Source organism: Paramormyrops kingsleyae, chromosome 1 (assembly GCF_048594095.1).
Source record: "Paramormyrops kingsleyae isolate MSU_618 chromosome 1, PKINGS_0.4, whole genome shotgun sequence".
NCBI classification, from domain to species: Eukaryota; Metazoa; Chordata; class Actinopteri; order Osteoglossiformes; family Mormyridae; genus Paramormyrops; species Paramormyrops kingsleyae.
The window spans coordinates 19,410,088-19,423,138 of record NC_132797.1 but is presented as its reverse complement, the minus strand read 5'-3'; the positions used below and the strand labels follow the sequence as shown (position 1 = coordinate 19,423,138).

Sequence of the window (13,051 nt, the reverse complement as noted above, 5' to 3'; positions counted from 1 at the left end):
TATTTAAAAGAAAACGTCCAATCTAAATTTAAGCAAAGATGAACAGCAACTGTAAGTCCGAGACTGGAAAGCATTAGATGGTACTAGCTGCTCAAAAACGTTGTAACAGTAATGATTCATGTATATTCTCTTAATCATCTCCCCACAGATTTGTAATTATATCTTTGTGGGGACTTCCCATTCTTTTCTATGGGGGAATCTCAAATCACAACATGATGACCTTAACCATAAATAACCAAACATGAGACTTTTAGCATTTTTACTTTTTTGATTGCAATCACAGATCTTGGTGGGGACCTGAAAAATGGTCCCCACAATGTAATATAAACATAATACACACAGAGACACAAAGGCACTTCTCTACAGGTTATGATAAAATTGGTTTTTATAATGAAAGTAATTCCTGTTTGCACCATTCAGTACGAAATTTAAGGAAAAACTTGATTGAAGTAATCCCTTAGACTAATTTTGACATTCCAGGGTACAACTGGGAATGTAATGAGTGCACATCCTGTATATTGTGGGCTCAATCTGGTCATTAAACCTTTCAGTTTCTTCATCCACATGTATTTATATTTAGCTGACTGTTTCAGACAGTAACATACCTGTGTTTTGTCCATTTAGCTTTAAGAACTAATTTCCAAATCGTTAACTTGTTTCGATGTATGTAGCTATATATGAATCTTCCAGGAACTACATTCACCCTTTTAACCATCATTTTCTTAGGTCATGACACACAACCTGTATATATTTCTTGAAGACTTGGTTTCTACAAGTAATAAAGTCACATTACCACATGTATTTTTTTATATTTATTAAAACACTGTAGCCAGGCCATGGACAGATTTTCCATGCTAACTCTCGGAAGCCTCCTGTTCCCTGGCTCTGAGGAAACTGGCCTTCTTCTGGGCAACACGATCTTTCCTCTGTGCCAGAGAGAGCTTGGCTCGATTCCACCTGTAACAAAAACACAGCAGATTAATGTACTGCCACTACATGATTTACCTTTTAATTGCCGCAGGATATTGGTCCTTTGGGTACTGGGTAACTATTTGGAGGGGAAAAAAGCATAATCATATTTTCCACCCATTCAAAACTTTTTGATAGAGAACACTACCCCTCATCTTGTAACAACTTCATTTGGAACAGTTCACTGAGCACAACATATTACAAAATGTAATGTAATGTTACAGACTTCTGACCCATAACCCTGCACTCTAACTATTGATATTTCTAATGCAGCACTGGATACACCAGAGATTGTGCTAAATGATTTTTTTAATTACTCCACGGTTTCAAATTATACAGAAAAAAAATCAGAAAACATACAAACCATTATATCTAAATAAATTTTGAAGGACTAACGAAAAATTTGGCATACTAAAAGATCTTAAATTGAACTTTTTTGGATAAAGCTTTTGCAAATAGCCCTGAACTGTAGCTCAACAGTTTGTCTTATTACATGCATACATACTAACACAAATTTCCAATTACTAGCTTGAAACACAGAGACATCTGTAAAGGTTGCGGTATGAAGAGCAAAGCATATTTGTGAAAAACACACCTCTTCTTTTTAACTTCTTTTCTAGGTTTCTTTTCATGGACGGGATTTTCACGGATAGCAGTGTGGGCCTTTTTGTACATTTCCTCCACCTCAAAGAAAAACATCAAGGTTTAACTGTGACCACGCTTCAAAATCATACATGTGAGACTTGCATGCTTATAAACTGGATTCATAAATATGAACAACTGTTAAATTTGCAAAAACAGCAGTAACAGATGCATGGCAGGTAATGTGGTCAGTATTAACTACAATTTACAGGTCCAGGCTAACCACAGAGCTTAGCAGTTTTACACATTTAATTGTACCAATGTGCCCTTACAGAGTCAGCGGTGACACCGTTCTTGATGAAGCGGGAAAACTGCTTCTTGTAGGCGTCTTCGTCCTCCTCCATAAGATACGTCATGTACTCTGACACATTTACACCCATAATATGCTTGCGGTGAACTTCTGCGTTGAATTCCTTACTTTCAGAGTCATAACCAGGAAAGCGCTTGGTGCTGCAGAATTAAGGGGACACCAGTACAGCATGGCAGACTGAAGTATTTCATTGAACAGGCTTCCACACTGAACAATACCTTGATTGGAAAATGAAACAGTGAACTGCATACATGTCATTAAGTTCATTTTGCATATTAAGCAAACAGTGCCACATCCATCCATCCATCCATCTATCACTTATCCTGGTCAGGGTTGCAGATGACACTAGAGCCCATCTCAGGCAGCACAAGGCCAAATACAATGACAAAAGATGTTAAGGTAATGAACAAGTATCAGCCAAATTTATCAAATTTGGATAACTTAAAAGTAACCTGTTCCCTGATCTTAATAAATAATCAAATTCTCAAATCTAAAGGGTTTTGATTAATTATCTGTAACCGCACATTAATTGCTAACCAGGTGAATCACAGTAGTAAATCAATGTGCGACTTTAGTCTTTAATTCTAATTTCCGTTACTTAACGAAAACTATTAAAGCAAAGAAATTACTACAAATAACGGACAAAAACATCAAAAGTGCTTCAGGCTGAGGACCACAACCTGTGGTCAGGGATTAAATATCAAAATGATTTTCTGATGTAATGCACCTGTAGTCCAGTCATACTTCACAGTTTTGTTTAAATAATTGAATGAGATGGTATGCAAGTCCAGGTTTAATAATTGGTAAATACTAAATAATTCAGGTTTTACGTATTATAACCCAACTGAATTTCTTTGCCTCCGGAGCCATTTGTTAAAAAAAACCTATGATGCATTTTTTCAAGTGCATTAACCCACTTACACCACAATCACTACACGTTTGGATCCACATCAGGAACTTACTCACCTTCACAGCAGTGCATTTAGAAATAGCTTGTAATGCATTAACCCTTACAAAAATTAGGCACCTATACAGATAAACATTAACGGCAATAAACTGCAAAGATAAATAACTTTTCATTTGGACCCCGGGATCCACTGCAGAAGTCTCCACTGATAGAACACTGTGAAGTGTACTAATCAAATATATCTGTACTGCGAGGTGTGTGATTCCAAAATACCTGTACTCGTAGTTGTAGGAATGGCAAACAAAGCATCATCATGTCATTAATTCGTTCATTTGTAAATGACCTAAAATCACTGTCATTCGATAAACATCACAGTGCTGCACACACTTCAATACACCGCAGCATGGAACCAAGCCCAGGATGCTTCAGCAGAAAAGCCCAGCCAAAGTCTCTTCACACAAAACATGGTGATGTAAACACAAAAAGTGCTCACAGACTATCAGAGTTCACAGACAGATCAGTTTTCATTCTCTATACTCCTTAATCAAATGCACTGATTAATTCATATTAAACTAAGTATGGCAGCTGTGGATTCCGTAGCTTTCCTTTGAATTAATCCAATAATTTGTACATTAACTGATAATCAACCAACCAATCAGGCTCAGTAATAAACAAGTATTTCTGAGTAGTAATGAATCACACACTAATCTTGTTATTACCTGTGAGGTATGGACAATCCTCCATCCACTGCTCCCTTTAAGGCCCCAAATACTTTGTTTCCGGTTGTAGTTCTGGCAAGTCCTGCATCCAGGTAACAACTGAAGGCACCCGGCTGTCCATCGATGCTCTCCACGTTGAATTCGTCCCCAGTCACCTCTACCTGACCTTCATAAACTTTGTCCAGGCCAAACTTGTTCAAAAGCTACAGAGGGCAACAGGCATCGACACCTCAGGTCAGTGAATAAATTCTAATAATTATATTAAACAGGTGAAATATGTATCAATGTATGTATCTTTCAGTGATGTAGCACCTTTATAACAACCAGGTAATGTTTAATTTCATGGAATTATCCTCGACTTCACGTGCCGCATATCATGATAATCGTGCAATACGCTGCACACGCACATCTTCTCCACGTCTGAGTTGAAGGTGAACAAACCCTGAATAACGTGCCTACGATAAGAGCGCAGAATAGAGTTCAGTCTTACCCTACGAGCCAACAGCAGACCAGTGCAATAGGCTGCAGCGTAGTTTGTGAGGCCCACTGAGATGCCATACTTTGGCAGCTCGTGGGAATAGGCTGCACAGACGATCACATCCCCTTCGATCCTGGCGTAGGCGACCTGAAATGCAGCCAACAAAGAACTACAACAAAGTCCAGACAGACCAAAAAATTATCAGTGTTTGTCTAAGCTCAGGCAGCTCTCTCTGTCCCAGCTACAGAGAATGTGGTAACTGGTATTATTAAAAGCTCATTTCAGAATGGAGTGCGTACTGTGTATTACATTCTTTAAAAAAACAAAGCCATGAAGGGTGAAAACACCAAACAATTCAGAACTCACCTGGCAAACTATGTTCCTGTTGGAGAACCTGACAATCATCCTGTACTTGGGTGTGTTGTACTTGTTCTTGTCCTGGATTACAAGGCGCTTACGTGCAAAGTAGTCTGTCTTCCCCTCTTAAAAATAATATCAATGCAGAACAACATCGTTATGCCGGCCAGAAGGACAGGCGAATGCAATGCTTACAGTAATTTTGGAACAAATTCAATTCACAAGCAAAATGTACCTCGCCTCCTCCTGAATTTCACCTGGAACCTCTTGAAGTAGGATTTATTCTTCACGACCTTAACGAAGCCCTAGGGGATGAAAATACTGCCATTGAGTGCTTTCCATTATATCACAATGTCAGAATTGCACTAAATGCTGTTGTGGGCACGTGCATAAAAATGAATGCTTGAAAGATATGTTTGTTCATGTTATTTAAAATAATCTGTTGGTTTGCCTGGTGCAGCAGCATTTTCATAAACAATTAATTCAAGTCAGACACCGGCAGGTAAATCACACGACTACAACTAAATAACTGCGGGTTTACTGGGCACAACTGGGTATTTAAGAAATTTTGGAAAGAAGTCCTGCGAGTTGCTTATTAGGCCACGCTAATACACAAGTGGGCCCAAAACATCAGTGACAATCTTTCATAATCGAACGAATTAAAGATTATTACAGACGACGTGACACCATTGAACGCTGAGCCAATACCTTGCTTGTTAATATCAGTTCGTATTGTGGCGATTTACTAACCATTTTGCAGCCTTTTTGATCTCCTTATCCCGGAGAAATCCTACACCCCGCCAGTACTTAGAAAGGAAACGCCAGACTGCGCATGTCACGTCATTGCGTCACATTTCCTTGACGCTGGTACCGGTCGATTGACTGTTACTTGTTTGACGTTGAGATCTCTGAATTGTTGCGAAGTGTACGAGACAGTGCAAGTAGTTCCATTTTAGAGCAGGCAATTCACTTAGTTTTTAACCATTTGTATTTTTGATTGCGACCACTGTTTCTTCTGCATTTTCATTTGCTCGAACCTTACAGCTTATTTATACAAAATATTGTAGCGCTTGCCAGGTCCAAACGTCACGGTGGCAACAGAATTTTATTATAATCCTTAAAAGAACTAAACAAAACAATACACATAATTCCAACACACTTACCAGGGAAACAGAATTAGAATTAGAATTTAGTGATCAGTGGTCATTGTCAACACACCACAGCACACAGTGCGCAACAACGAAATGTGTCCTCTGCATTTGACCCATATGTGACTTCCGTGACATAGCAGGGGGCAGCTAATTCAGCGCCCGGGGAGCAGTGCTTGGGGACGGTACCTTGCTCAGGGTACCTCAGTGGTGACTTGCTGGTGGGGGATTCGAACCTGCAATCTTTCAATTACAGGTGAGGTCTGATGCGTGGTGGGTAGTTTACACAGGGGTGCTGTAAGAGGGGGGAGGGGAAGCTAGGACGATTCCAAGGGCCTCGGCCAGGCGCCCTAATTTTTTTTTAAATAACTGGATTTGTCTGGACTGGGGGGGGGGGCAATATGATATACTTTCATGGGGTCCAAAATCTTTAGCAATGCCCCTGAGTTCACATAATGTATAGACGCAAGAGCATTGGACAGGATTAACAGAGAACACAGGCAAGAGCACGCATGACAATCAGAAACACCACAAGTATGCTTTTTTTACAATAACACACAACACAGGGGCTATTTTTTTCAAGCATGTCAGGAAATGCTAATAGGCTCCGCTATGCGGAACTATCTCATAGGTGCTACAATATATATCTAACCTATACATTTTATGGACAGGCTCTGGTTTGGTGTAGCATGTTATACCCCAGATTACACTGCCAAAAATACAGAAAACATTTTAATGGTTGTTGAAATCCTGCATGGGAAAGTGATTCAAGAGCATGCTAAATTATTTGACATTTATAAAAGCATGTGTCCACTAAAAGCACATTGAAATTGAAACACCAAGCTCTTCCTAAAATTCTGAGAGCTATATAAACTCTACACAAACACATTAATTAAATATGGCTTTTAATAAGGGTGCTTTTTCTTTTGTACTACATTATGTGTTTCATTTTGTTCTCAGCTATAATGGATTTGTTTTATTATATGGCGCTCTTGCTACCTCCTCTGAAAAGGATGGCATTGCAAACATTGCAGGTAGCTGTTGGGCTACTTTGAGTTTCCAATTTAATTAATTCCCACTATACTAACACCTCAATAGTTTGTAGTTTCAAGCCATGTGCCTCAGCCTTATTGCAACATGTGACAGAACCTTATTATATAGAAATTATGCTCTGACAATCCAAACAATGTTTTAATGCTAGTCAGCATAATTTTGCTTCAAGTCCCTGAAATGGATCAGTGATTGGAAGATGGCTTGTGTATTCACTGAACCTTGATAAAACCCCTAAAAAGTTGTTCATCCAGCTTTGAATTCTATCTTCTACCCCAGAGAGTTTGTACTGAGTTCTCTTCTTAATGTATACAAAAAGAGTCACAATGTCACCGATATAACACACAATCTCACAGTCATGTATTTTTATTTTAACACAAAATGTGACAACAAGCCTCACCAGCCCTTAGGCAGTATGTTTTTTGTTAAAAGCGACAAGGTGACTGGACTATATTATCACAACAGTGAACACACTTCCATTATAATAAAATGTATAAAATATAATAAAATAAATTCAGTAGATGATCTAATTATTGGAAAATAACTAAAAAGTCCCTCAAGTTTTTACTTGGCTATAAATTAAATGTTGAGATATTAATAGTGGTAACTGTGTATTATCTTCAATTCTTATATTAGTTGACAGAGAGAAAAAGCTTCTTACTGAATATATTGTAAAATTAATATAATTTATAAATACTACAGTTTATATATTACAAATATTACAGTCAGAAGGGACTAGCATCCCATCAAGGTGTTACCTATCGCCTGCTCTGTGCTTACTGGGATAGGGTACAGAGACTCATCACAATCCTTAAACCAAATCTAAGGATGGACATATAATATAAATTATTTTTTATTATCATCAGTGTAAATTCTGGGCCACACTTTGCAGGTGATTACTTCGGAACGGAACGCAGCGCAGCGTCATATTGTTGTGTACTGCACGTGTCAGCGTGAACCGGCGTCGTCATTTCCTGCGCGAATGCCGGAAGTTGGACTTACATTTTCATACATTTTAATATCGTGAAATCGGTTGGAATATCTTTGAAAGTTTGTGCATGTGGTAGCGGATGTTGAATACTAACCCTTTTTGTTTGTACGCCCATTTTCCATAATTTTCCCTTTTTAATTTGTGATATAAAGGGGAACCCTTTCATAATCATCGAAAAGGAGAGCTGTTTGCCTGATGTCGTTTCCGGGGATATTCTCTGGGCGTATGGCGGTTCGCAGTCTTTAAATGTAGGTAGAATACTACAAAATATACGTCGAAGTGATCGTATAAAATCGTCGCAGCGTTAAATTACGTACAATGCAGGTGGGTGAACATTGCCGAGTGTGTTAAACCCTTGCATTCGTAATTATTCTTGGTTTTCTGATATGTGGCGATTAACCGCGCTACTTTCCCCTCTTTTTGGCAGCAACGCGAAGAAAAACAGCTGGAGGCATCCATAGACTCTCTCATATCTCGCGTGGCGCAGCTGAAGAATTCTTTGCATAATTTTATATTCAAACTGGAGAATGAATATGACAGATTGACTTGGTACAATAACTATACATTTTTAAACCAACTTCTGGGAATATCGTTGTGGTTAAAACTTTCGATCGGTGTAGATACACTGCTGAATATAAAAACTGAGTGTGGTGTGGTTTCCAAAATTAATGTATAACCAGTTAATTTTAACAAAATATATACAAGCTATAACGTATACTGTAACAATTGACACGCTGCTTCCTTTTTGCTGCAGTAAAGCAATATATTTTTTTAAATGTTTGTAATTTAAGTTAAAGCCTATGTATAAAAATTATATTTTGCGTCCTATTAATTGGCTCAAATACCACAGCTTATCATATGAATTCATATTTATTGTAACTCATCAAGTGTAGCATCCCATTGAAATGGTGGTCCAGTGAGTAGCGCTGGGCCTCACATTTGTAGGGTGAGCTGTAAGCTGACTACTACACTGGCTAGCTGGTGATGGATGGATGGATGGATGAATGACTGAAGGGGTGGATGGAGGAATGGCATAGCATCTGTCTTGAAAAGAGCAGACATGAATGGAAACCCTGATTGAGTGGTTTTACTTTAATTTTTTTCTTTATTATATATCTGTAGGCCTTCTGTGCTGGACAACTTTGCTCTCCTTTCTGGCCAGCTGAACACCATAAACAAATTACTGAAGAATGAAAAGACTCCGTCATTACGCAACCAAGTCATAATTCCCCTGCTGCTCTCTCAAGACAGAGATGAAGAACTTGCTGTAAGTTTGAGAAAAAACATTATTTCTTATTTTTTTATATTACAAATGAGCCTTAAGCAACATTCATGGTATGGAATATGTACACCAAGAAGTTTAGATGCACTGCAGTGTAATTAATAATAGGCACATTTTAGCAATACCAGCCTGTAGAGGTTTTAATTTAGAGGCAGATTGTGCGCATTTCCAGAATTGTGGACTATTTAAACTATACTCTTAATTCTTATTTCCTTGGTTATATGCCGTATCTCGCTCCTGTGTTCACTTGACACCCCCCCCCCCCCCCCCACACACACACACACACACACACACTTTATTCTGCAGAAACTAACTGAGTTACGAGTGCCAGTGTTCAGTCATGAAATTGTGCCAGATCACCTGCGCACCAAGCCTGACCCAGAAGTGGAAGAACAGGAAAAGCATCTGAGTGCTGAAGCTGCTCGCATTGGGCTCGATGTTGCACAGGTAAGAGTTTCATGCCTGGATTTTTAAACTAAAAGTTAGCTGATTATTAATCTGTGGTTTTGCATGTGTTCAGCCCATTGAATGCTACACCAATCAGCCATAGCATTCAAACCACTGAATGGTGATGTGAATAACATTCATTATCTTACAATAGCACATGTCTTCGCCTCTCCCATGTTGTTTTCCATCAAACACATAGATACATACGCAGGTGAGAGCAAGCTTGGGGGTCACTGCACAAGGTCAGCCAGTGTGCAGTGCCCCTGGAGCTGGGGGGTTGCTTAAGAGCCTTGCTCAAGGGCCCATCAGAAGCTTCAGTCTGCCGGCCCTGGGATTTGAACTGACGTCTTTCCAATCATGGGCAAAAGTTCTAATCCGCTGAGCCACATGCGTTGGAAGCGGGAAAAATGGGCAAGCGTAAAGATCTGAGCAACTTTGACAAAGGTTAAATTGTGATGGATTGATGACTGGGTCAGCTTCTTTCCAAAAGTGGTCCAAGGAGGGGCAACTGGTGAATCAGTGCCTGGGTCATGGAAGCCCAAGGCTCATTGATACTCATGAGGGAAAAAAGGGTAGCCCATCTGGTCCAATTCCACAGGAGAGCTACTGTAGCACAAATTGCTAGCGGAGACAGTGTGATGCTCTGGGCAATGTTCTTCTGGGAAGCCTTTGGTCCTGGCATTCATGTGGATGTTACTTTGACACATCCCACCTACCTAAACATTGTTGCAGACCAAATACACCCCTTCATGGCAGTGGTATTCACTGATTAATTTAATTGTGTAGTGATTATGTGTTAATATCTATAGAAAGTAACAAGGATCATTTTCAAAAATTTTTTTTTCCTGTTTCCTTTTCAGTCAACAGTACTGTTTATCCCATCATTCTAATTACAGAAACAGATCCAGGCTTTGAATAAAATCTGCTCAAACCTGTTGGAAAAGTTGAACAATCCACGAGAAGACAGGGAGACTGAAAGTGCAGGTAAACTGACATTTCTCTTTAAACTGTACTTTAGTGAAGCTCGATCGTGAGAAAACTGTGGTTTACATCATGCTTGCGCTCACCTTTCTCCCTGCCCTCAGCTGCACGACAGAATAAGCCATTCTTCAACCCAGCGGACACGACCGCACTGGTAGCAGCGGTAGGATTTGGGAAGGGACTTGCCAAGTGCAGGCCTCCAGGACCAGTAGCACCAGGACAACCGGGTCAAGGGCCCATAATGGCGGGGGGACCTTCCCTGCAGCAGGTGGCTGTAAGTGGCTCCTCAAACCAACAGGCAGCTATTGGCGGACCAGTGCCACCTCAGCAGCCTGGGCAGCCTGGTAAGCCTTCTTCTCAGAACCAGATAAGGAAGCTGATGTGTATGGATTTAGGTAATTAAATCCTTATGAAAGTACTCTGCATTAGCCAATGATCTCATGATCTGGCATCAGAGATCTAGAAAAGCAGACCACTGAGCACATATGTGACAGATGAACCTTACTTCAGTTGTCTGCTGTAGACATGAAGATCGTCTTTCTTTAAGTGTTGGTTTATTTATAAGTTTCTCTGCAGCTTAGAACATCTAAAGCACCTGAAATTTGCTGCTGATCTGGCAGAAATGAAAAAATAAGAGCCCCCAGAGTTAGAAATTTATAGCAATGTAGAGATTGTAGAGTTTTTTGTTTTCAGGTTTAGAAATTTTCACCATTCACCAATATATCAGAGTAACTTATTTAACAGAACGTAGTTCTACTTCTTTGCTTACACTGGTTTAGCTAAAGCTTGTTCCTCATTTAAAGTGATACTATGTTTAGCTACTTTGTTCTCTTGTGCAGATTCTCCGTTATTAAGATACAATTTTAATTTTTACTACAGGGAAAATGCCAAGCAACATAAAGACAAATATAAAGTCTGCCTCAGCTTCAATGCACCCCTACAATCGATGAGAAGTTTTTGATCATTATTGGAAGACAGAAGACACTAATAGCTTCTTGACCCTAGAATGGCAGCAACCCTGACTCCTGGCAGCAGAACCTACTGTTATCCATCAGGCTGTACAGAAAGTGTTTTGACACATCAGTTTTTATGTATATGTTTGACAACTTGTGGTCTGTATGAAGTATTTTTCGCATAAACTTTCATTAATAAAGATGTTCCTGTTTCTCTATTTCGCTTTATTGATGGCATATTTGATCTGGCTAAAAGGAGTCTTATCTCTTTAAGCTTAACACAGACAGCTGTGATGTGTATGACAGGGGGGAAACAACCTGGAACAATGGCAAAGAGAGTGATGCCTTTTTTCACTTGGATCAGAGAAGGGATGACAGCAGCTTTAGCAACACCTGAATTTAAGTGGGGAGTGCAAAGTGAGATATGGAAATATTTTGGCTATAAAGTGGACAGAAAAGGGGATTCCCTAAACACAGTAGCAATGCTGTGTAAACACTGTTTTAGAGTGTTTCTTAAAGGAAGGCAACACATCAAACTTGGCCAGATATCTGTTTGACAAACATCCTGACCATTTCAAAGACCAAGAGGTGATAGTTGACTAGTTCACTCCCCTATCATGTCCAGGAAAGCTGTAATATACACTCACCTAAAGGATTATTAGGAACACCTGTTCAATTTCTCATTAATGCAATTATCTAATCAACCAATCACATGGCAGTTGCTTCAATGCATTTAGGGGTGTGGTCCTGGTCAAGACAATCTCCTGAACTCCAAACTGAATGTCAGAATGGGAAAGAAAGGTGATTTAAGCAATTTTGAGCGTGGCATGGTTGTTGGTGCCAGACGGGCCGGTCTGAGTATTTCAAAATCTGTTCAGTTACTGGGATTTTCACACACAACCATTTCTAGGGTTTACAAAGAATGGTGTGCAAAGGGAAAAACATCCAGTATGCGGCAGTCCTGTGGGCGAAAATGCCTTGTTGATGCTAGAGGTCAGAGGAGAATGGGCCGACTGATTCAAGCTGATAGAAGAGCAACTTTGACTGAAATAACCACTCGTTACAACTGAGGTATGCAGCAAAGCATTTGTGAAGCCACAACACGCACAACCTTGAGGCGGATGGGCTACAACAGCAGAAGACCCCACCGGGTACCACTCATCTCCACTACAAATAGGAAAAAGAGGCTACAATTTGCACGAGCTCACCAAAATTGGACAGTTGAAGACTGGAAAAATGTTGCCTGGTCTGATGAGTCAGAATTTGGTGTAAACAGAATGAGAACATGGATCCATCATGCCTTGTTACCACTGTGCAGGCTGGTGGTGGTGGTGTAATGGTGTGGGGGATGTTTTCTTGGCACACTTTAGGCCCCTTAGTGCCAATTGGGTATCGTTTAAATGCCACGGCCTACCTGAGCATTGTTTCTGACCATGTCCATCCCTTTATGACCACCATGTACCCATCCTCTGATGGCTACTTCCAGCAGGATAATGCACCATGTTACAAAGCTCGAATCATTTCAAATTGGTTTCTTGAACATGACAATGAGTTCACTGTACTAAAATGGCCCCCACAGTCACCAGATCTCAACCCAATAGAGCATCTTTGGGATGTGGTGGAACGGGAGCTTCGTGCCCTGGATGTGCATCCCACAAATCTCCATCAACTGCAAGATGCTATCCTATCAATATGGGCCAACATTTCTAAAGAATGCTTTCAGCACCTTGTTGAATCAATGCCACGTTCAGGCAGTTCTGAAGGCGAAAGGGGGTCAAACACCATATTAGTATGGTGTTCCTAATAATCCTTTAGGT

General features: G+C 40.0%; 2 protein-coding genes across 2 annotated transcripts; one reads left to right on the top strand and one right to left on the bottom strand.

Moving 5' to 3' along the window:
• Positions 1–245: 245 nt before the first annotated feature.
• LOC111841553 (large ribosomal subunit protein uL18-like) lies at positions 246–5,242 on the bottom strand. Its single transcript, XM_023807381.2, has 8 exons — positions 5,133–5,242; positions 4,618–4,687; positions 4,392–4,507; positions 4,038–4,172; positions 3,548–3,750; positions 1,884–2,061; positions 1,565–1,653; positions 246–957 (listed from the first exon to the last, which is right to left on the bottom strand). Exons 1-8 carry the CDS (start codon positions 5,133–5,135, stop codon positions 855–857), a joined length of 897 nt encoding a protein of 298 aa, XP_023663149.1. The 5' UTR covers positions 5,136–5,242; the 3' UTR covers positions 246–854.
• A 2,287-nt stretch (positions 5,243–7,529) lies between these two features.
• On the top strand, positions 7,530–11,452 carry med8 (mediator complex subunit 8). Its single transcript, XM_023807397.2, has 7 exons — positions 7,530–7,895; positions 7,999–8,120; positions 8,694–8,838; positions 9,160–9,300; positions 10,197–10,284; positions 10,386–10,625; positions 11,161–11,452. Exons 1-7 carry the CDS (start codon positions 7,890–7,892, stop codon positions 11,229–11,231), a joined length of 813 nt encoding a protein of 270 aa, XP_023663165.1. The 5' UTR covers positions 7,530–7,889; the 3' UTR covers positions 11,232–11,452.
• Positions 11,453–13,051: the final 1,599 nt, after the last annotated feature.

Excerpts from the sequence above, each read along its gene's own strand:
- LOC111841553 (XM_023807381.2), bottom strand. Across the intron at positions 4,508-4,617 it reads GAAATTCAGGAGGAGGCGAG|AGGGGAAGACAGACTACTTT; the intron begins GTACATTTTGCT and ends ATTATTTTTAAG. Across the intron at positions 2,062-3,547 it reads GGATTGTCCATACCTCACAG|CACCAAGCGCTTTCCTGGTT; the intron begins GTAATAACAAGA and ends TTAATTCTGCAG.
- med8 (XM_023807397.2), top strand. Across the intron at positions 8,839-9,159 it reads ACAGAGATGAAGAACTTGCT|AAACTAACTGAGTTACGAGT; the intron begins GTAAGTTTGAGA and ends TTTATTCTGCAG. Across the intron at positions 10,285-10,385 it reads CAGGGAGACTGAAAGTGCAG|CTGCACGACAGAATAAGCCA; the intron begins GTAAACTGACAT and ends CCCTGCCCTCAG.